Source organism: Lissotriton helveticus, chromosome 10 (assembly GCF_964261635.1).
Source record: "Lissotriton helveticus chromosome 10, aLisHel1.1, whole genome shotgun sequence".
In the NCBI taxonomy this organism is placed as follows: Eukaryota; Metazoa; Chordata; class Amphibia; order Caudata; family Salamandridae; genus Lissotriton; species Lissotriton helveticus.
This window is the reverse complement of record NC_136071.1, coordinates 577,524,543-577,548,679: the sequence shown is the minus strand read 5'-3', so window position 1 is coordinate 577,548,679 and position 24,137 is coordinate 577,524,543. Positions and strand designations below refer to the sequence as shown.

General features: G+C 48.0%; 1 protein-coding gene across 4 annotated transcripts in view; it reads left to right on the top strand.

The window, feature by feature from the left end:
* FAM234A (family with sequence similarity 234 member A) overlaps positions 1–24,137 on the top strand; it is a 379,590-nt gene that overhangs the window by 51,280 nt on the left and 304,173 nt on the right. For all 4 annotated transcript variants that reach the window (XR_013601635.1, XR_013601636.1, XM_078663112.1 and 1 more), the window contains exon 2: positions 23,557–23,844. Coding sequence is in view for 2 of the 4 variants with exons in the window: in XM_078663112.1 (XP_078519238.1) it covers positions 23,589–23,844 (256 nt within the window). In the remaining 2 variants the exon portion in view is untranslated. The remainder of the gene's footprint in view (positions 1–23,556; positions 23,845–24,137) is intronic.

Sequence of the window (24,137 nt, the reverse complement as noted above, 5' to 3'; positions counted from 1 at the left end):
CAGAGTGAGACGACGAGTGTCGACGGGGGATTGGAAAGAAGAGCAGTCAAGGGAACGGATTCTGCCATGATATGGCCGTAGAAGCTGAAGAAAAAGATCCAGTCGATCAGGGAGACTGAACAAGAGACCAAGAACGCTGGGCGCAGTGAGCCCCAAGGCAGCGCTAGATCGCCTTGCGATTCCCATCCAGACCCACATCTACCTCGGGCCAAGTCCCATCAGGAAAAAAAGCAACAATTAAAGAGAGTCCTGGACAGCAGATGACAACCTTGCAGGGTGGGATCTACGTGCTACTCTTCAGAAGCGAGAAAGCTGTCAGTCCCGCTCGCCTCCTACACAGCCCCTGCTGTACCACAATCAGAAGGAACGTGACGAGCGCCGTCAGCCAGACGCCAAGCAGGAAGGCAGCGTTTAACAAGCATCAACAAGGCTAGCGGCAGGCAGGCAGGGGAGGAGAGGAGGAGGGGGGAGGAGAGTAGGGGAGGCACGGCCTAGCGGCCGTGCAATCAAGTAGTGAGGGGGCGGAGCTGGGGGAGGCTGTGGAAGAGAGTAGGCAAGGCGACACGGCGGGAGGGGGCGGAGCGGGTAAACAAAGACGGACATGCACGCGCCCGTGACTTTTAAGGTCAATGCGCATGCGCATAAGCTTAATGCGCATGCGCATTGACCTTAAAAGTCACGGGCACTGCAAGGAATCGCCACGATTCCTTGCAAGTTAGATAAAGTGTGGATGAGCCCCTATAGTCTCGCTTGCTCGATGCGCATGCGCATCGACAGGCGAGACCTAAAACAACTTGAGAGCCTAGTTTATAAACATGGACTGCTCAAGCTGATATGCTTTTCTATGCTTCAAACTTTGTATATGTGTATTTTGAGACTTGCGTTCATGGGCGAAGATACTGTCTGAAAAGAAGTCGATGCGAACTACACGCTCCTCCTGTCTGGATGTCAGTTTTCTGTTTTTGTGAGAGAATATTGAGACAGAGCAATACTATTATCTTTCTCAATTGCTTAATTGTGGTTTTTACTGTTTGCATTAGAGCTAAAAAAACAATTTATTAATAGTATTAATTGGCGGGAAGAACTTAGTTTTTTTCAGCGAATTTCTAAGTTTTTTTTAAATGTAAAGTAAGATATTATTTAAGTTCTTAACTGTAAAAAAAATTGGTGTTAGTTAAGGTAGGTGGAAGCTCCCTCTGGCAATAACCACAATCCTCATCACGGTGAACCAAAAACGTCACAAAATTAACCTGTGCTTAACCCTCTCTTAGCTTGGCACAAAAGCAGTCAGGTTTAACTTGGAGGCAAGATGCAAAGTATTTCTGTAGCACCCAAACACTAATTAAGTGAAAACATAATGCAAGAAAAATCCCAACCATGTTAGAAATATAGAGTGCAGTTTAACAAATAAAATGAGACCAGAATGACAGACATCCAATCAGTAGAATCGTAAATATTCAAATTGAAAGTGCTAGTTTGATAAATTGCATAAAGCACAAAGTGCCACTCACGGTCATCTGGTCATGCTAGACTTGGGGAAAGTCACAACTTCAGGCTAACCGTGATAGACCACTGGCTGAATTCGGGGGCCATGTTAGTCTAGCTGAAAAAGTTACCTTCCTAAAATCTGGCGCAAAGGGTTCCCTTCTCAGGTGGAGGAGTGCGCTGAGAGCTGGAAGAATGCTGATGGTCATCGCTGCAGCGCAGAGAACAGGCCGGGCTGCATGGCCTGTGATCAGTGGAAGCGCAAAGAGTTGGCCGACCATCGCAGACAGTCGTTGCTGGAGCTACGTGTTGGTGATCACTGCGGACTGTCATTGCTGTGCCCCCCTACCCCTTCCTTTTAAAAAAAAAAACATTTTTTAATGGGGCTGTTGATCCCCCTCCCACTCCCCAAACTAGAACTAGGGTACTGGTATAGTTACCCTTCACCTTTATATGTTTTTGTTTATTCCTTTAGTAGGACCAGGGACTGAGTTCCCAAGTCCTAAAATGGCTGCCTCTTTGTTGATGTGGTGACATCCAATCAGTTCTTATCTTTAGATCTGTTGGATCTGTGGATCCTCTGCTGCGTGATACATACATACATTTTGGGCCTTAATTTCTCAAAAACTATTGAAAGGATTTACACAACATCTCAAAAGCACGCTTTCTAGACCCCGAATCGGCCTTCTGTCAAAATTGGTGTAAATTCTATTCAGTCGTTTTTGCAGTATCACTATTCAATTGTCCTATAGGAAACGGTATGGTGAAATTTGTATTTTTTCTCACCCCGTTTTTCTCTGCCCCAGCTGGACGGATCTCCCCGAAACATTCCAGGAGAAAGTTGAGATGACCAAGACTTTTTGGGGGAATGGATTCGTCAAACTGCTCCAAAGTTGTTATCAAACCAAAAAATCAGTTTCCTGTTTGAAACATGGTCCTAGCTAAAACTACATAGTGGCGACTAACACTGAGTAAAATATATATATTTGCTTAACATGTTTAAATCTGTCTTTTTATGTGTGCGCGCATATAATATCTATATTGTCAATATAGGTGTATACACACTTACAAAGTCAGATTTAAGCATTTTAAGGTAACAGCACTGCTTTGCGTGAATGGTGGTTGGACAATTTAATGTGTGAGTCTAGGTACAGTGTCTGTTTTTTCTCTGTCGCTTTCATTTGCATACAGCAGCTGTGATAGTGTGGAAGAAGCAGGACAAATAGAGCTGGGCATGGGTCCCATGTCTGGCATCCCTTTGTAGCGTATATTTAACAAGGACCCCCTGGATACATAAGGATAAGGTTCCTAGACCAGGGAAAGAATAAACAATTGATATGTAACAATCTAGGCAACCATAAAGAAGTAAAACAATCTTAATATTGAGAAGGAAACTAAGCTACAACAATACCTCTTGGTATTAACAGTTTATTAATAGATAAAAGATATCAAAATACACTATTTCAGAATTAAAATACAAAGTAAAAAGTATAATTTTCACAAAAAGGGGGTAAACACAGTACAAAAAATCACATTACATATGGAAAGTGCCTATGAATTTAAAAGAGGTGGCGAAATAATTCTCTACGCGCGTCAAAGCGGTCCAGCAACCGCAGTAAAATGGGCAGCGACTCCCTCAGGGACGTTAAATAGAACAGAGCGTCATCCGCATACAGGGAGATCACATTCACAATATCTCCAACCTTGATACCCCACTGCTCCATCTCCGTACGAATAGAGACCGCCAAGGGCTCTATCGCCAGGGCAAAAAGGAGCGGCGACAGGGGACACCCCTGACGAGTGCCCCTTTCCAAAGGCCAGTCCTCAGAACGGGCCGACCCAAGCCGAACTCTGGCCCGAGGTGCTCCGTACAGGACCCGGATCCAATCCCAAAACACGGGCCCCAGCCCCACCAATTGGAGCACCTCTAATAGATACCCCCAGCTGACAGTGTCGAAGGCCTTGGCCAGGTCTACCGACACCAGGACCTGGGGTTCCTCCCTACCACGCATCTCATGTAGGACATGGTTCAGGCGCCGCAGGTTCATTGCGGTGTTGCGGCCAGGGATAAATCCACACTGGTCCTGGTGCACCAGCTGCGCCATGTGAGGCGCCAGCCGGGTGGCCAGTAGTCTGGTAAGGATTTTCACGTCCGTATTAATCAGAGTTATAGGCCGGAACGCCGCAGGATCGCAGCCATCTCCTCCCGGTTTAAGAATCATACAAACCTCCCCCTGATTCATGGTGGGTGGGAGGGCGCCACACTGCAGTGCCTCATTATAGACCCGCAGAAGGAGGGGGGCGAGGACATCCTCAAATGACTGTTAGAATTCAGGCGGGAAGCCGTCACCGCCCGGGGCCTTAGCCCTCGGCAGGGCAGCTAATGCCACCCTGACCTCTCGCAGCGTTAAGACCGCGTCCAGTTCCTCCGCAGCCTCCTTCGAGAGGGCCTGGAGTGTCAATCCCTGGAGGTAGGGCCGATAGGAGGCCTCCATTATCGAGGGGTCGGCAGTATACACCACCTGCAAGTGAGATCGAAGGACTCCAAGAATATCCGACTCCGAGTGCACCATGCCCCCAACAGGATCCCTCAGAGCAACTATCCGCTCCGGGGCGGATTCTCTCCTAAGAATCCAGGCCAGCAGGCAACCAGACTTGTCCCCCTCACGGTGGTGACGCTGCAGGTATTGGCCCAGAGTGTACCTATCCAGACGAGTAAGGATGTCATGGACACACACGAGGGCCATCCTCTCCGACTTCGGATCCGAGTCAACGGGATCCGACAGAGACTGACAGTGCCGAAGTCTATCCTCCGCGACCCGCAAATCTTGGAGCAACTGCTTCCGGACCCCATAGGTGTGGCCCATGAATACGCCACGCACCACCGCTTTCAGGGCCTCCCATTTAGTCGAATAGGGCAGATCACCGCCCTCCCAATTCAGATCTACATAATTATTCAGGGCTGTCGCCACATGTTCTCCCCCCACCTGGTCCTGTAAGAGGTCCATCGGCATCCTCCAGGTCCGGGGACGGGAAGACTGGGCAACCCACTGCGCAACGCACGTCACTGGGGCGTGGTCCGACAAAAAACAGGCCTGGTGGGTAACCGTCAAGGAAAGGGACGCATCAGTATTAGCAGCGAGGATTCTGTCCAGCCTACTATGGGTGTTATGTGTCGGGGTATAACAAGTATACAGTTTCTGTGTGGGGTGGCCCATACGCCACACATCGCCAGCACCCAAGTTATGCATCACCTCCCGGAGTCGCGCCATCATACGCGGTTTTGTACCAGAACGTGGGGGTGCCTGTCCAGATCCGGATCCAACACACAGTTGAAATCCCCAAACCAGAGGAAGGGGGCGTCCAGATCCGAAACAAGGATCTCCTGAAGATGTGAGAAGTAGTCGGATCATCCACATTAGGGGCATACGAGTTTAAAATCAGGAAATCCCTACCATCCAACTTCACTCGCAGTAGCAAGTACCTGCCTTCTATGTCTGCCTCCGCGTACTGAACGGCGAGGGGAACCCCAGGCGCCACCCAGATCAGGACCCCCTGGCAAACGTGGAAAAGGAGGAATAGAACACCTGGCTCCTCCATTTTTTGGACAACTTCTGAGCACCCTCCTCCTTCAAATGAGTCTCCTGCAAACACGCAACGGAGACCCCATGGCGCCGGAGGAAGGAGAGGACCCTGTGTCTCTTAGTACAAGTGCCCAGTCCGCGCACGTTCCAGTCAAGAATTTGTAACCCATAATCGGTGAGTACGCCCATCTGGGCTGCTATGTGCATTCTCTGCGATCCGCCACCCATGAGTACGAACAGTAGTACACTCGATGCCTTTAACAGTACCCCTCAACAACAACACCCTCTCTCCTAACCATCGCAACACATCAAACCCCAAAAAACACAACCCCCCACCCCCGCCCACGAGCAAGATGACCGCAACAACGAAACATGCTTCCCTGCCCTCCCCCTGCCAGTGCCAGGACGTACACGGCCACCCCAACCACCCTACACAACACTCACTCACAAACGATAGAACAAAACCCACTTCCCCCCCCCCCCCCCCCCCCCCACCCCCACCCCAGTTCCCTACGGGACCCAAGTCCAACAGGAAAGTCTTTAGGCTCAACCAAGTGGAGCAGTCCCAAGGCAGACATTGCCCCAACAGACGCACCCCCAACCCACCATACTGCCCCTATCCAGCAAGATAAAAGTCCACCGTCCCGCCCAGCATCAGGAGGTCAAACACCCCAGGCCCCGGGTATCAACAGCAAGGCTAGGACAACCTACAGGCCGCCCATGTTAGAAAAAGACAATGCTCAGGCCACATATCACCTCAGGACGGGACCGTCTCTGCCAGCGACTCCGCTCCACCAGTCTCCGGGACCACCGAGGCCGTGAAGATCGTGTCCTGTATCGTAGCTTGTAAGGTATCCGAGACCTGTACATCCCCAGACCCGGGTGGGCCCAGGCCCCCCGGCCCAGTCTCCGCCGGCAAAGGATCCAGAAGCATAGCGCCGTCCTCACCCACTGTGATCCTGGGTTCCTCAGGAGTCGCCGACCCAGTCCGGCGCCTGCGTCTGCCATGCTGCCGCCGCGAAGGGCGAGTTCACCACGTCTCCCGGGGCCCCCCGCCTTCTCCTGGTGGAAGGTCGTCGCCTCTAATCTCCAGCCACTCCCACACCTCCGCTGGGGACTCAAAGAAATGTGCCTTCCCCTGCGAGAGCACTTTGAGTTTGGCCGGGTACAACAGCATGTATTGCAGCTTCATCTCCCGGAGCTTTTGCTTTACCCCCAAGTAGGTTTTTCTTTGCTCTTGGACTTGTTGGGTATAGTAGGGGTAGATGGACACCGGCTGTTCTCAATGGTGAGATTCGCCGATTCCCTCGCTGCTCGCAGGATGCAATCTCGATCCCTATAGTTCAGGATCTTGGCGATTAACGCCCGTGGGGAAGCCCTAGGACGCGCCGGCGGGACCAAAGCCCGATGCGCCCGCTCGATGACAAAGACATCCGAGAGGCCCCTTGGACACAGCGTCGTCCGGATCCAGGTCTCTAAGAATCGCTCTGCATTACCAGCTTCCAGACGTTCCGGCACCCCCAGGACCCTTATGTTGCTGCGGCGAGCCCTCCCCTCTGCATCCTCAGCCCTCCGCTCCAGGGCATGACTCGTGGCCGTGAGGTGTGTGACCGCCTTTTTCAGAGAGGCTACTTCACCCTGGAGTTGTGTGATATTACCCTCAGCGTCCGAGACCTTATCCGCAACCTTCCGGAGATCTGTTCGCAATAAGTTGACGTCAATGGCAACTGTCTCAATCTGCCGCTCCAACGCAGTGTGTGAGCCTTGTATGGCCTTCAAGAGTTCCGCCCGGGAGGGTTCGCCAGAGCCATCCGCCCCCTCATCTTGACCCGACTGGCGCGCAATCTGCTGCGAGGGCAGCCGCTGGGTGGTATATTGCGTGATAGTATTGGGCTGCATGGAGCGTGACATCCTGTCCTTGCGCATTGCCAGGAACCGAAGCATCTCGACTAGCACTCCAGAGGGGTATTCAAAGCCTCCCCCAGCTACGTTTGCCCTGATGCGCGGTGTAGGCCGGTCCCCCAGGGCCAGCGCACTGCGTACTGATGTCTTCAGCTGCCAAGCTCCAGGTGTCCCCAAGCTAGTAGTCGCCAGGAGGGGGTCGCCAATCTTAGTGGTGCGCTGTCATCCGGTAAGAGGGAACCCGGCAGGAGGTACAGAGGCCAGTCTCCCTCCGAGCTACCAACACCATCGCCGGGGGGGGGGGAGAAGCGGGGGGCGTCAATGCAGGATACCTGCCAGGCGGTCCGGTCGTCCCCAGAGGGAAAGTGAAGCGACGTCGCCCAGTCCTGCCCCCTGAGCACACACGACAAGGGGATCGTCCGGAGGGAACCCCAGGCCACCGGCGCTGTCCAGATTGCGTTGGGCGTCTCCCACGCCGGACCTCCCAGGACCACCACGGCAGCGTCCACAGGGGCAGTATGGAGCTACAGTCAGGCCCAACTGGAGGCGCCCAGAAAAGGAATGGGGCCCGCCAGATGCAGAACGGTGATATCAGGCAGAACACAACACACTCTCCATTCCAACGGCGGGGTCCGGGGCAAGCAGGCCGTCACAGAATGCAGGCTCTTCGCGCCGGGCGGGTAGCCCGGTCTATGGCCACTCACCACAACGCCCACAATCACGGCCTCCCGGGCCCCCCGGCCCTCCACCAACAAGATCCCAGCTGGGGTGGGGCGCCGCAGTGCGACGGCACGGGGCAGCGAGCCCTCCAACCAACAGGCCCCCTCGTTGCGTCCAATGGCCGCACCTCCGTGGAAGCGAGACGCCGGCTCAACGGGGGAGGGGGTTGCAACCCAGGACTCGTGTGCCCCCCAGTGCCGCTCTCATTCCGGCTGCCTCAGACTCCGGACCAGCCCTCCAGGACTCCCAGGGCAGAGGACGTCCCCTCCAGGCAGCGCTCACCAGATCGGGAGGCCCCCACACCGTCCTCGAAGTAGCGTCCGGGGGGAAGGGCGGCCGTCGCGTCTCTCCCCTCAGCCTCCGGATCAAAGCCAGGCAATGCAGGCCATCTGCAGATCTCGCCGGCCGCACACAGATCCCTCCGAGGCAGAGCCCCAGATGGCAGCGGGCTCCGCCGTCCTCAGAGCGGCACCTCAACCTCCAGGGACCGCAGCAAGGTAGGTCCGCCCCTTCGACACCACTCCGGATTAGGCTGCAGAACCCAGCCCCACGTAGGCAGAGGTCCGGCCTTCACAGCGCCAGCTCTTCCTGTGAGGATACTCGCGGATTCCCGCTGCCTTCGCTCAGGAAAGGGGCCACCAGTGGGAGAGGAGCCCTCGACTCCCGATTTGAGTATTGAGAAGCCCAAATAGGATAAATAAACAGGATTTCTGGGTCCACAGTCCGGGAGCTGGTGGAGCTCACATCCTGTCAGCCATGCTGCTTGGCCACTCCCCCCCTGCCCATCCATCCTTAAGGTATTCCGGCAAGCATTTTGTCTGAGCAATGAGCGATCATTACTGTAAAGCAACAGCTTTGTGTCTACCATAACTGGTGCTGCCAATCACCCTTAATCCTTGATGTGTTGGTGGTTAAGTGTGATCTGTTTTCCAACAGCTTCTGCTTTGCTGTAATGATTCATCAGTGGAGAAGAAGATTTGCTTCAGGGATGCCATAATGCCCGCAGTTGTATGAAATCAATGCATGTCCCTCCTTCATACATGTCTCCCTCAAGCCTCTGCAGCACCCTCTTGTATATTTCACTCCAACATTCCAAATGTGGTGAACTTAATAATCCATGGGAATATTTTGTTGGCTTGAGTGATTGTGTGTGCTTGTTCTCCGTAGGGCCCTTGCCAGCTATTTGTAACCTCCCTTCATTAGAATTTCAGCACCATCATCTCTCCCTTGGGTTTCAGTAATGTTCGCAAGAGTGACATGATCATGGCTATGTTTGGGGCTTCGTAACAGCGAGAGAGGAAGGGAACGGAATTGGCGCTTCTATACCCCTCAAGATAAATCAAAGAAACAACAAAGGAGCGTCAAAAAACTATGAAAAAAGAGCCAGCATGTAGCAACTCTCACAGTCTCAGTCAGCTGTGAGGGAGACCTCTTAGGGTTGTTCGGAAAGCCCTCCCTCACCAACCTGGTTGGCCTCATGCTTCATCATTGGGCCCCACCAGGAGTGGCTGAATGCCACCCTAGTGTGCTGCAACGCCAGTTTACTGTGGAGCTGGTTTTGTGTGTGAAGTGTGATTTGTAAGTGATTTAAAAATGTACCAATTGTGTCAAAAAAAGAAATTTTAATAGTTTTGACAATTGGACATGAATAAAAACAATAGTGTGGGATAAAGGACCAAGATTAAAAGTCCAGATTTATCCTGAGTAGGTGGTCAACATGTTTCTGCCTCAGTGATAATGGTATATCAGGCGTTCGTCAGGACCAGTGAAAGAGAGTGAAATAAAAATATTATAATCCTCCTGCCAGGAAGCTGGGCCAGAGAGGACAAAACTGGTTTGGACTGAGCACAGAGCCTCTCTGCCGAAAGAGAACACAGAGAAATTGAGTATTAATATTGGGGCCCAGACCCCAAGACTAGAATACTTCTGGACTCGAGAGGAACCTCTGCCAAGGAGAAGAGATGAAACAACTGAAGGAGAAGTACTGCCCTTTTGCTTTGTGCTGTCTGGGGTTGGCCTGAAGTGGCTGTTTCTGCCCCGGAGAGGACTACATTTTTGTTTTGTATCCTGCTTGAGGAAGATCTCCTAGGGCTTGGTGTAGAGCTTGCCTCCTGTTCTGAAGTCTCAGAGACACAAAGACTTCATTTCCTCTGTCCTCTGTCCTCTTGCTGTTTCAGCTGTCACAAAGGGAAACTGCAACACTGACGCCGCGACCTGCAACGAAGCCATGGGAACAGCCCGTGAAGAGCACAACTCACCGTCCCAAATACGATCACATCTACCCGGCTCGTAAGGATCTGAAGAGGCTCCCTATTGACCAACGAGCCAGCTTCCGCACAGCTTGCCTCACTCACAAAGCGCTGCATACAGGCAAACCAGAATATCTGGCCAACAAGCTCAAAAAGGCCGGTCAGTCAAGGATCCTCAGAAGCTCCAATACGCTCCTACTCATTCCCCTGAAATCCCAGAAACACAAAACATCCAGCAAATCCTTTGCGGGCAATGCTCCCAAGATATGGAACGCCATCCCCCCACATATCAGAACGACCGCCTCCTTCCCGAAATTCAAGATGTTACTCAAAGCCCTCTTCCTTGAGCGCTCTGGATATATTATGATCTCCACGTTTGACTTTGAAAGCCCATTTTCTCTGCGTTCCCAGAGCCGGATGACTTGCTTTTGACTCTGCCCTGTTTTGCGCTCCTGTTACTATTGTAAAGACTTTCTCTTCACCCATGTACTCCCTACCCTGTTCTCCTTCCTCACTGTCTTTCGGATGCCTATTTGTACGTGTTGTGAAGCGCTCTGATACCCTCGGGTCAAGCTAGCGCTATACAAAACTTTAATAAATGAATAAATAAAAATAAAAACATATAATCTACTTGCTGCAATATATTCCCCCATCCTGAGTCCCCCGAGATATTATGGGGTATACCAGCTATCACCGGGCCCCTTTAGTGTCTTCCTTGTATTATTTTGCTTGCCAATGCCTCCAAGGCCTTGACAAACCGGATGAAGGATAGTGGGCACCCGTTTCATGCCCCTACCAACTGGGTAAGACTTGCATATTAACCGTCCAGACTTCCTCCTTGCAGTCTCTTGTGTGTATAGTAGCTGCGTCCATTCCCTAAATTCAGCTTCTTGGCCCATCCTGTCCAAGGCCTGGTAAAACAAAATTGCCAGTGGGGGGGTCTCAAATGTTTTGTCACTAGAAAGTGTTAGTGCATCGTGATGGTCCTAGATGGTTATGTCTATCATCTTTATTAACCTCTTATTGTTAATAGCTGTGTCATGTTCTAGGATGAACCTGCTTTGATCAGGGTGAATCAGCCCGTGTCCACTACCACTCCCCAACCCCCAATCCACCCCTAAGGCACAGATACATCATTGTGATCATTCTAGAAACATAAACATAAACTTTAAAACCCCAACAATCCTCTCACTGGACTGTATGGCTGACATCCGTTGTCCAAACATCTGTCATTGCTGCCCGTTGCCAGAGCTCAGTAGAACAGCACTATTAAGGTGGGGGGGGTGATCGGCTCCCAATAAAAACCTGATGAGTGCTTGACATGTGACCTGTGTTGACTTACTATTTTTCTCAACTTGCATTCCAATATCTGCTGGGCTTTCCATGGCGATCATAGTTCACTTGCTGCCCTTAGAGTTATTTTGGGCAATTTCATGCTGTCATTTGTGCCACTCATTGAGTCTGTGTAGATATGTGTCTCTTCTGGTGATGATTCTTTGTGTGTGATTGCGCAAGAGTCGTCTTTGAGAGTGGCTTCTGCTGCCACTGTCCTTCTCTGCATCAAGCAAGACTGGAAAGAGACAGGTCTGCCATCTCATGTTCTTTTCGCACTCTGCCTTTTTGTGGCTCCAAGGCCTGGGCCTGCTGTTCATGGGAACTTGTCAGTCTTTTAAGTATATCTGTGTGTCCATTCCCAGACCCCATGGGAGTTCTGTGAAAAAGTGAGTGCTCCCCTTGATCACAACTGATCTTCGCTGTAAAGAGTAATGCATTCTTCATCCCTATTTTGCATAATCTTTTTTATGCTTCTATACATAACGCTATGTGGTCCTGGCAGCAACCATGTAATCAGAGAATATCATAACTTTACAGTGTTCTACCATGAAATTTCCTTTCATGCGTGCTTTTTGCAGTACATAGCCTCGGTGCCTATAATGCAGTAATCTGTCCGCCACTGATCTTGTGGAGCCCCAGAAGATGGTGGACGGGATTGGACCATGTGGTCTTTTCAGGGCGAAAAGCTGAATTAGGCCTTTGGATGGTATGGTTTGTTGTATTCATGTCTTAAGGTAGGATATGCATTTCTAGTTTCCAAATGTTGATCTTATTTTTGGTAGCAGCATAACACCTACATCCTCAGCAGCAAAGGTTTGCCTAAGCTTTTATTTTAACCTCACTCAAAAACTTATTTGGCTTAGCCCTACTTCAGAGGATCTTATGTCCCAAGCGTGTTACAGAAACATTACTAAGTTTGCTTCCTTATGTCTACAGATGTTTCTCTTGCAATCACAACACTTACTCCAAAATTCCACCTCTGTGCTTCCAAATACAAGAAGGTGTCCTGGAAGCATGTGAATCTACCTACTTTTTAATATGCTATGCAGGCTCACTAAGAAGGTTAACCTTGGGTCCAAGGAACTTAGCACCCATACAGGAATACACATTTCATTAATTTTCCACCAAGTCTTCAAGGCCAGGTGGGAATGAATGCTAGGAAATAGAGTATTGGTGGAAATTGCCATAATTTATCCAGAAGAGCTGTATATGTCTGGTATGTTCGGAAGGGAGAGGGAGAAGTGTCAGCCTCTTCAACAGTAGGACTGTTTGCGGTGGTTGATGAGATTGACAGTGAAGGGGTGGGTAATGAGCTTTCTTCGATGAAGTATTGGGAATGTACCGGATAAAGTCCTCAATACCGATGTACGCAGCCAAAGACATTGGTTTCGGAAATATGTTTTTTTTTTTTTATGTATTGCCAGCACCTGTAGTTTACAGGGATGACATGTCCTGGATGAAGGTGGGTGAAGGAATGGCTATTCCATAGTGCACAAGTAAAAGGTAGGGGAGAGGATGAGTATAGGGTGATGGGATGAGGCCAAAAGAACTGCCCCATGGTTTTCTACTGCAGCAAGTACAAAAGGAACTTTTTGCCGACTCTACACTAGGCAGTGTCTTGACAAATTCTGCAAACATGTACTATTTGGAAATGTGCCTTCCTCGTGAGCTAAATTGCTTCCGCTTTTTAAAAAATTTGGTTGGAGGCAGTGTGTAAAGGAGAGGTCCAAACGCTAACCTGAAAATACTCATTGGCCTGTCTTAAATATGCCCCTTCTCTTCCGAGACTACTTACAAAGGGTTCCATGTACATGTTGTAATCATGAAAACTGTTAGACCTGTCATACAAAGTGATCCTTCTTGAGTCTCTTTTAAGCACATAAATGACTATTGCTTCTACCAAGTTTGATTTCCTCAAATAAGGTTTTCTATATTCTTGATTGTGTGCCGAAGGGATCTTTGGCTGACCTAGCAATTTGTCACTCACCAGAGTTGCTACATTGCATCTTGTAATTATAAAGCTGCGATACCTGGCGGACCATATACCTGCAAGATATGCTGCAGTTACATAAAATCAATGAACAACAGCCAACTGTAAATCCTGTTGATGCAAATCGTAGGATTCATTTATGTGAAACGACATAAGGGTTCAATGATATTTTGGTCAGGAGAACTGTTTAATCATTGTGACTGCACATCTATCATTGTGTTTGGAGTGAGTGAGGCCTTCCAATGACACAAGACATTATTTTGTGAAGTTATTGTTCTGATTCCATGCACACACATTGGTAGGTCACACCTGCTGATGTCTATTGGGACAGTATGCCTGGGAAGTACAGATTATCAAACTTTAGTGATCAGGCAGAGGAAGATCCTGCAGGAAAGTACTCTGATTTTCAGAGTATGCTTCAGGGCAAGTTGTGAGTCTAAAGAGATCGGTTTCCTTCGGGACTCGTCTAAACTAATTTTGCTTGTGAGGTAGTTGAAAAGCCATCACATCTCCTACACTATGAACTTCCAACTGACTTTCATGTAACCAAGGGAACAAGAAACATATATATATATATATATATAACTGTTGCTATAGCGACAGGCTAACCATGTACATGTGCATGCATTTTAAGCATCTGTTGCTATCTTCGCCTTGGCGGATGATCACCAGCCAGCTAGTTATTTGATGATTTTGTTGCCCCACCTGACAGTTTAAGGCTGTCCACCCATCCTTTCTCCTCTGTTCACAGGTCGGTATGCTTCAACATGGCTGCACGTTAGTCTCCTGGGTACAGACAAGAAGTAATTTTGGTGGATCATAAAGACAGTTAATATTTAACAATCGTGATCGGACTTCTGCTTTTTGTTCTGCTCTTCTTGGGTAACCTTCTAGGATTACTCAAATAGATATTCTTTTGACACTTCCACAAATTTAGAATCCACATTATTAATCATTAATGCTCTAACAACAGCAACATTATGGTGCATTTGTAAACTGGCTAGTAAAATTGGTATGTGGGAAATCTCAACTTTCTCCTGAAAGGACACCTGTGCAAAACGATACACTTTTGAGCTATATCCAAACATCTTCTCCTGACCAGTCTATTAATTGTCATGCAGCTCACTGCCCTAGTGCAAGGTAACCATTAATGGGGCAGTATTGCATTTAAGAGGTAGCCCAGTAATTCAGCACAGCATAACATGCAGAGCTGAGGCAACACAGCTGTTTGCCAACCTTTAAAATTAAACATAGCCACATTTTTAACTGGTTGCCAATTGACAGTGTTTTTTTAAATGCCTGAGCGTTTTGCACCTCATCTTAATCCACCCTTATTTTTACTTTTGAACTATTTTTACTTCTTTGATATTTTATTTTTTAAATCATTTATACGTGCTTTTTAAACTTCTCCGCCGCTTTTGTCATGAGCCAATGCATGCAAAATGTGTCATTTAAGCGCTTAACACATCTGTTTGTAGATAAATTGTTACTTGATTTTGAGTTCTCAACTTTTTGTTTCTTCATTTATGCTGGATGAAGATGGAAAAAGAAAGGAAATATTCTGGTTAATAAATTGAAATTGATTGCAGTTTATCTTTTTTTATATATAACCAATTTTATTGACTTTAATGCAAAGAATACAGCCACATACGAGCACGATAAAGTACTTTTCAACCCTCTGCATGGGTTGTGTTATTCATATCATCTCAGCCACAACACTAAGAAGCGCATATGCATTGCCATCTGAACATACTAACAGTTTAGGGTCACTTATCCTATCACGCTTGACCCAACCATTTGCTCCACACTCTGTCGTACTTCTGTGGGCAGCCAGTGGTAGTGACATTCGGACACTGAATTAAGTATAAACAAGACTTTAATGACATTGAGCAAACGGACCGTGATTCTGGTGGAATCCTGCATCCACAACATTCTGCAACATGGAGCAAGGGCGGTAAAGCCCAGAATAGTACTGCACAATAAATAGCACTCAAGTGGGTTCTGTTATTTGTATAGTCTCAGCCACAACACTAAGAAGCGCATAATATGCATCACCATCTGAACATACTAGCAGTTTAAGGTCACTTATCCTATCCTGCTTGAACCAGCCATTTGCTCCACACTCTGCCATACTTCTGTGGGCAGCCCCTTGCTATAAACCCCTATTTCTCTTGAATCGCACACCAGTCCAACCCTCTAAACCATTGTGACATTGATCTGTTTCCATTTGGTAGCTATGTCCTTTTTCGCTACCATGAGGGCGGTGCCCAGGAATGCTTTATCTGCCCATGATCCTCCCACGCTCTCTAGAACCCCCAGTAGAAAGGCCACATGCATGTAAGGAACCTTCCAGCCCAGCACCTCAGTAAATTATGCGGCTATAGTGGTCCAGTATCTGTATATGGCTGGGCATGCCCACACCATGTGATAAAAGTCTGCAGGGTCATTGTATAGCGGGGGCATTCTGGGCTCGGTAAAAGGCCTGCCTAGTATAGCCTGGCCGTGGTGAGATAAGAGCAGTATAGGTAGTATGTCTGGATTGGTCTCAGCCGGGAAGAAATGGTAATGACCCAGGGACTATGATGGTGTCCCTCCAGTCATCGTCCTCTAGTGGGTCCAGCCAATATTCCCAGTGTGTCCTTAGGTAGTCTAGCTTAGGGGAGGCATTGATAACAAGTGTGCAATATATTTGGGAAAAAACCTCCTTCCCCCAGTGCTCCCATCAGAAACTTGGCCTCCCTTGGGCTACATTCTGGGGTGGGAGTATTAGTGGGAAGAAGGGCAGTGAGCGCATGTGCAGTTTATCTTTAATAAATACCTTCATGCTTTTATGTGAAGATTATTTGTGTCTGTTAAGGAGCATAAACCACAATTGGGCAGTGGGTGCTGATGTTGTATTCTTTTAGTTGTACTGTTACCAGTTTGCCAGACTCCTGTAGGAAACTCACAGATTGCTTCAAGCGGCATCCTGACTTCTAATTCGTGGCCAGGATCTGCTCTCACCCATTGCTACCCCCTGTGCTCAAGTTTGCTTTCAAGGGTGCTTTAATAAAGAACCTCCTTCATGGGATGCCTACATCCTATCCGCCTTCCATTTTTCTTGCCCCTTGTTCACTCTCAGTCCAAGGTTCTGTTTCACTCTGATGCACCCTTCTTTTCCACTGTACTCCTGCACCCTTACCGCTGGAGGTAGCCAATCGGAGGCAGTGGGCGTAGAGCAGGCAGCACTTATAGCATGTTGGGGTGCCACCCTGATTTCCTGACTCCTTCCCTGTTTATATTCTTTACTTCCCTCCCTGAACCCTCAGTAAGCTGAATAGGCTTGATCTCATGTGCCAGCATGGCCAGAAACTAAAAGAGGTGCATCCCGCATGTCCTACGCGCACCCAAACATTTCTCTGGGTCCACCACAGTGCCGGTGTTAATCCCCTATGCTTTCAAAGTAGCTTTGCTTTACTCCTCTCTCCACTCGCACTTCCTACTTCGCCCTAGGTCAAATTCCTACATCCTCCTATGCGCGTTCCATCCCTGAAACCCATCTAACACGGTGCCAAAGACCACCACATTAACAATGTTTAATTCTCAACTACAGATGTAATTTTTGCTAATCCAGTCCTGGCATGCTACTGAAGGACTGTGCTAATTAAGGCCCAGCGGTGCCAGGGAACAACACCTATAACCTTCGTGGGATACCTGATTCGGCGCACAAGTGACAGAGACACGGGAGACTTCCTTCGGCGTCAAAGATCAGAGTTTATTACTGCAGGGAGGCAAAAGTCGCTAGAAGTACAACAGCGTGTAGGTTCTACGAGTCTGCTTCAATTGCATATGTGAGTCGCTCTCTTTTATATAAGATTTCGCCATTGCACAACATGTGAACAAACGGTTACAACCCAGTTCCCACAATAAACTAATAAAAGGGTCGCTTTCATGCTTTCAGAACCCCGGAACATAATCACATTACCAGTTCCCAACTGTAAAGGCACATTTTCCCATCGTGAGGCACATTCCACTTGAGTTGTAAATGAGCAAGAGTAAAGAGACAAGAACAGCTGCTAGGAAGTCAGGCACACCTAAAGAAAAGAGTGTGGGGGTAATATTGGGAACATGATCATAGGATCAAAGAGCTTGATCCCAGCACATGCACGGCTGAAACAATAGGCCGGTACGGCAAGATTACCCTCAATCTGAGCCATTTGCCTCTGCAGTGTCATTCCTCCGGTCATAAAGACGCATGAAAGGAATATGCGTCTTCCGTATGGCTTGGGAACTAACAGGTCACGATGCGGACAGTTGCCTGTTCACTGACTACGTGAGGGCAAGAAACAAAATGGATGCCGTATCTAAAATGGAACCCAAGGGTTCAGATGAAGAAACACGTAAATAAGGCGAACCAAGTCAGGTAGTGTAGTGAAAACGCGTACATTTACCGAACTCGCCATTTACGGTTCATAGATACCACACTCGTCCATATTCGGCAATGCCCAAAACACCGTAACGCTTTTCACGGAACCTCACTCCAGTACATGATTATTCCCTCTGCTTGTTTTTGCACATGCATACCTCAAGCATTGTACCTTGCTTAGTAGTAGTACACTGTAAAGAAGCCCGCAGCCACTCATACACCCAACACCAGGTAGCAGGCTGCCGAAGCCCAGCTGTATCGAACGAGCAAGCCAATGAGGCATAGACATCATGCACCGCACATACAGAAAATCATATGCACCCTAACATGCACACATAGGCACATTCGAGCACATGCACTCACACATGCTCACTCAGTCATGTGCTTAAATCCTAAGGTTCTGTTTTTCAGAGCTTTGAAGCACATGGTACAGGCAATCCAGAACCGTGCAGTCCACTTTAAGAAGTCACACAGGCTGCACACGTGCACTATATCATAACTACAGTAGATACAGAAAATACCAATACTAATCATTGCATATTTTAGGTATTCATGTTAGGAGGTCTTTATATTCTTGTACAATCTTTCAGTTTGTCTATTTAGCTCTGGCTACAGGTAGCTGTTGGTGTCCTCTTGTTATCAATTTGCCGCAAAAAAGTACTGTAAGATGGGAGAGAGGGGGCTTTAAGTCCCCTCACTTCAGGTATTGATTTTCATGGTTTTTAGGTCGAGGTAATATCCGGTCTGCCGAAGGCAGAACCGGAAGTACCAAGATCTTATGTTGCTTAGATGGCTATTTCTCCCCCCTCCTCTTTTTGCCTCTCCTCTATTGACTGGCTCCCTAAACGGAGGCCAGCCATTGGAGGAGAGAGCCGTCCCTACAAATAGGCTCCGTCTTTTTCGGATTCGGGGGCGTGTTCCTTGCTGTTCTTTCCACTTTTTTTCCACGCCTCTTTTGAACAGCAGAACACGCCCCCGAATCTGAAAATGGCGGAGCGTTTCTTTATGCCATTTCGCGACGACCGCCGCACCAAGAAGTCGCCAAGTCCTCGCCCCTGCTGCTGCGCTCGCAATGGCCGGGGAGTTAGGCGGAGGCAGCCCGGCCCAGACAGAAGACACGCACAGGATCGCAGGTACGGAGCGGGAGCCAGAGCGCACAAGCAGCAGCCCCACTACACCCCATCCTGCAGCTCGCACAGCCTGCACTCCCCATGGCCACCAGCGCCGTGCTGAGCATGTCCTCCCGGCTGGGCCCGCAGCGTCTCTACCCGGGAATGCACCAGGAGGAGCCTTCCGTTTTCGCCCAGCTGAAACCAGTGCAGCCGTGGAGCCGCGTAATAAAGTCCTAAGCCTGGTGACGGATGCTCAAAAGTTGAGCCGTTTTTTTTTTTTTGCCCTCATCTCTCTCTTCCCGATGCATTCCGGAGCAGGCAGCGCCTGTGGAAGGCTGGCACACAGACACTGACACATGCCACAGGGAGCTGAGCGCAGCGACCAGCCCCAGAAACCGCACAGAAACTTTCCCAAAACTTTTCCTGTGCAAGTTTTTCTTCCCTCTCTTGCGCGTCTTCTCCACCCAGAAGAGTTAGTCCAAGTGCGCAAACAAGGGACTGGAGCTGAAGCGATGAGGCCCGAGGAAGGGCGTAGGGTCGGCAGGCTCCGCCCCCCCCCACCCACCTTGGACTGTCACCCCGCTGCCCTTGAAGAGGTTTTCTTCATTTGATTGTGCAGTGTAAACTGGGTTATAGGCCCCAAATAATGGGAAAACATGTGCTAGTTTTTTTTTTTACTTTACAAAAACAAAAAATGTATTTGCAAACCCAAGAGGTCTTGTCTATGCACCAGCCATTTGCTTTGTCAATGTCGTTTATCCATGTTCTACAGCAGCTTTGCTGCTGTTTAGCATGGCTAAAGAAAAGAAAAAAACTATGGCGTGGTCACCACTGACTGCATCCTAATGCTTGCTTTTCATTTTATGTTGACACCTACCAGACAGCAAAGCTGTAAGGTTTGCTCAAGACATCTTGGGGATGTTCAGAAAGCTTCGCTGGGAATGCGTTCCACCCATTGCGTACCGTTGGCTTTCTGGTTTGTAACACCCATTTGCTTGCTTTCTATTTGCTGGTTTTATGTGTTTTAGACTGTCCAGCATGAGTTCATCCCTCCCATGGAGAAAACGCTATTTACTATATTCTTCCACAGTGCTTGCTTTCTGTAAACAGGTCTTTAAATCTTGTTCTTATCTTGTCACAGTTTCTTTGCATTCAAAGACAGAGGTCAAATTTCAGAATCTGTCTTCTGAGGGAGCGTGGTTTTAACTTTTCTTTCTCTGGCTTCAAAGTGGGAGGATTTATGTGACCATTTTGTTGTGAAAGGAATTACATTTTTTGTAGCACACAATACCATTATAATGTCTGTTAATAAACTGTGCAGATATTTCAGAATATATTAGATTTAGGAAAGCACAAATAAGCCACATTTTTTTATTCTGATTTGGTGGAAACAAATATTTTAATACGATCTAAACAAATCAATACTCTAGGTGATGACATTTCCACACATTATTGTTTGTGCGCTGTATACTTTTAGCAGTAAAACTGTATTTCTGTACAAATGTAATGGTAATTTCAAATACAAATGTGTTGTCTGCAATGGCAGTGTGCTCCCACACCATGCATACTCCATTTGACGCCACTCCATTCCAGTCTGCATCACTCCACTCCATTGTACTCTACTCTTCACCACTGCACTCTACACCACTCCACTCTGCGTCACTGCACACTAACCCACTCTACTCTGCACCAGTGCACTCTAAGCAACTTCACTCTACACCTCTCTGCTCTGCACCACTATACTCTATGCAAATGCACTGTCCACAACTCTACATAACTGCACTATTTACCACTGCACTCTACACCACTCCAGTCTAGGACACTACACTCTAGTCTACTGAACTTTACGCCAGTGCACTCTACACCAGTGCACTCTACTCTGCAGCATTGCAGTCTACGTCACTTCACTTTACTCTAAAACAATCCACTCTATGCCACTGTCTTCTACGCCACTCTACCCCACTCTCCACCAGTCTACTCTCTGCCACTGCACTCTGCGCCACTGCAATCTATGCTGCCCTACTACACTCTACATCACTCTACTGTACACCCCTCCACGCTGCTGCACTCTATACTACTCTGCTCTTAACCAGTGCACTCTACGTCTCTGCACTCTACGGCAATGCACTCTACACCATTCTACTAAAAACAATGCACTCTGCGCCACTGCACTCTACTCCACTATACACCATACCATTGAACTGTACGTCACTGCACTCTATGCCTCTTCATTCTACTCTATACAACTGTAATCTACACCACTGCTCTTTACGCTAATCTACTCTACGCCACAGTACCCCACTGCACTCTGACACTGTACTCAGCACCACTCCTTCGATGCCACTGAACTGTACAGTCCTGCATTTTAATCTTCACCACTCTACTCAATGCCACTCTAGTTAACTCTACGCCACTGCACTCTACTCTACTTTGCGCCACTGCACTCTGTGCCACCGCAATCTGTGCCACTGAAGTCTGCACTACTCTAATCTATGCCAGTGCATTGTACACCAGTGCACTGTACGCCGCTGCAGTGTACGCCTCTGCACTGTACACCGCTGCACTCCATGCCACAGCACTCCATGCCACAACACTCCACTCCACTCTGCACTACTCCAATCTAGGCCAACACACTGCACGCCACTCTAATCTGCAACACTCTGTCAGTGCACTGTACTCGAATCCATTCCACTTCATTGTGTACTATCCTGTGTAACTCCAATCTATGCCACTCCACTACACAACACTCTGACACTCCAGTCTACGCCACAGTGCCACTCTAACCCACCCCCTCTATACAATGCTGCTGCACTCCACACAGTGCCACTCTAACCCACCCACTCCATACAATGCCACTTCACTCTACACCACTGCATTCTACTTGACTCCACTCCGCGTTGCACCACTCCACCAGCCTTTGCACTGTATGCTTCTCCACTCCACTCTATACCGCTCTACTCTATACCACTCTACTCTATATCACTCTAGTCTGTCAATGCAATCTGCTCTGCACCACTGCACTATTCATCACTGTACTGTACAACACTCTACACCACTGCTGTGTGCACACTGCTCCACTCTATGCCACTCTGTTCTGCGCCATTTAGCTCTATGGAACTCTACTCTATTCTACTCTGCTGTATGCCACTCTGCTTCAATCTTAGCCACTCTTCTCCGCTCTACGCCACTCTGCTCCGCTCTACGCCACTCTGCTCTGCTGTACTCCACTCTGCTCTGCTCCACTTTATGCCCGACACTGTATGCCCTATATACTCCACTCTGTGCCCCTCCTTTCTACGCGCCTACACTCTGCATCACTCTACACCACTCCACGCCACTCTATGCCACTCCACTCTCATACACGACACTCTCTGACACTCCACTCTATGCAACTCTACGAGACTCTATGCCAGGCTATTACATTCTGTGCCACCCTAAGCCACTCTGACACTCCACGACGATTCTTGCCACTTCAAAACACTCCACAGCACTCTCATCTACGCCAGAAAGTTTTAGCTATGTTGAACAGCAGCCATGCTGGTGTACAAGATTGCTAAAACACATTGGCTCTTGCATAGGCTTCAGCTATTGTCTTTGCCAGTGTTTTGTTTATTTTCAGTCCTGATACTTAGCAGCCCCACTGCTATACCACATGGCTAAACAAAACATTGACAAAGGCAGTAGTCCTCGCATAGGTGAGACCTCTTTGCTTACCAGTGCTTGTTCATTTATAAAGCGCTTGCTGTTTGTATGCCTGTCTCATAAAGACACAATGCTATTAACTAATCGTCCTTGCCTGTTCGTTTGTCCCACTATGCGGTCTTAATAACTTGTTGTTGAAGGTACAACTTTTTTGCCCACAAGGTAAAAGTGTGCATGAACCTGAACTTTCTAAATGTTAATAAAGAAAGTATTGTCCCTTTGTCAAAAGTATCTACTGTGCAGTTTTTTTAATGTGCATTCTGTTTACGCTCGCCACTTAAAATGTAAGCTGCTTCCTCTGAATCCTTTTCATAACACTCTTCTTTGAAGTTATAGCTTAGCTGTTAATGCTGTCTGTTCAGCAAAGGATCTCTACAACCGTATTCAATGTTGTTTTAACCCAAGATATTACTTTATTTTCGAATGTTATTTCTAGGACCACACACATTCATAGATGTTCAACTATTCCTAGATTCTTCCCCTAATACTAATGCAAAAAGAGGCACAGGGTCAAGGCTGATTTGCATATGGCCCAGTCTAAATTGGGGTGGCATGGTGAGCAAAAGAATGATGGATTTAACCCAGATCTCTTGAGTGGGGGTGAATGTTTTGATTTGTTCTGCATTCCATCCATCAATTGTGTGTCTTTTGCTTTCTCTCCCCTAATACTAAGTCAGGCCTTTTGGCTTTGTCAATGCTATTTTAATTCAAACCTTTTTCATATTCTAATGTATTCCAATCCTATAACAGTGTGACACGTGCCTGTGAAACGAAGATGGGTTTCTCAAGGCTTCTAGCCTTTCAACAGAGTTTTCAGTTAAAACATCCTTGTATTTTGGCTTGTATGCTATCTTATGAGTCAGGAAATACCTGTCAAGCAGCATAGATTGTGCTCACATAAAAAAGTGGGTCCATGTTCCATTAAAGACATTCCTCAGGGAATAGATGATCCAAAGTATTTTTTTTCTTTTCCAGAAAGTGGTGTTTCAGCAGGGCATTAGGTTATAAATTATGATGCACAATAGTTTGCATTCCAATACATAGTCATTCTATTATTTTGTTCTTCTTTCAGAAGCCTAGTCTGTCCAGAAAGCACACGGTAGCATGGACAGTAAGGATTTAGATGCCGAAATTCACCCCCTGAAGAACGAGGATGGGAACACTACGGACAACTGTGCAATCGGCGCAGGAAAAGAAGTGAATAAAACGGGTGCATCAAAGCTTTCCAAATGGCGAACAGCAGCTTTTTTTGCATCTTTGTTTTTGTGCTTGGTCGTGGTGTTTGCTTTTTCCTTTATAATCCCTTGTCCAGTCAGACCTCATTCAGTGCGGACGTGGAGTAGGACCTACGACAATGCAGGTGAGTCTGGCCCTTTCATTGCATCCCACGTTATGTTACTGACTGTGTAGTTAACCCTTTGCCTTTGCAGTGACTTTGTGGCCTATTTCTAGCATGGTCCTAACAACCAAAGCCGGCAGTCCTGCTTGTCACATGTTTCCATCGCTCATTGTTGCAAACCGCTAGAATGTGAGCAACCTGCAGGCCACACATTTATTCAAATTGGACTTCACTTTCATCCTTTTTTTCCCGTAGTTTATTTATTTGCTTAAATTCGATTTTGTGAGAATAATTTTGAGTTAGTATGTGGTTTC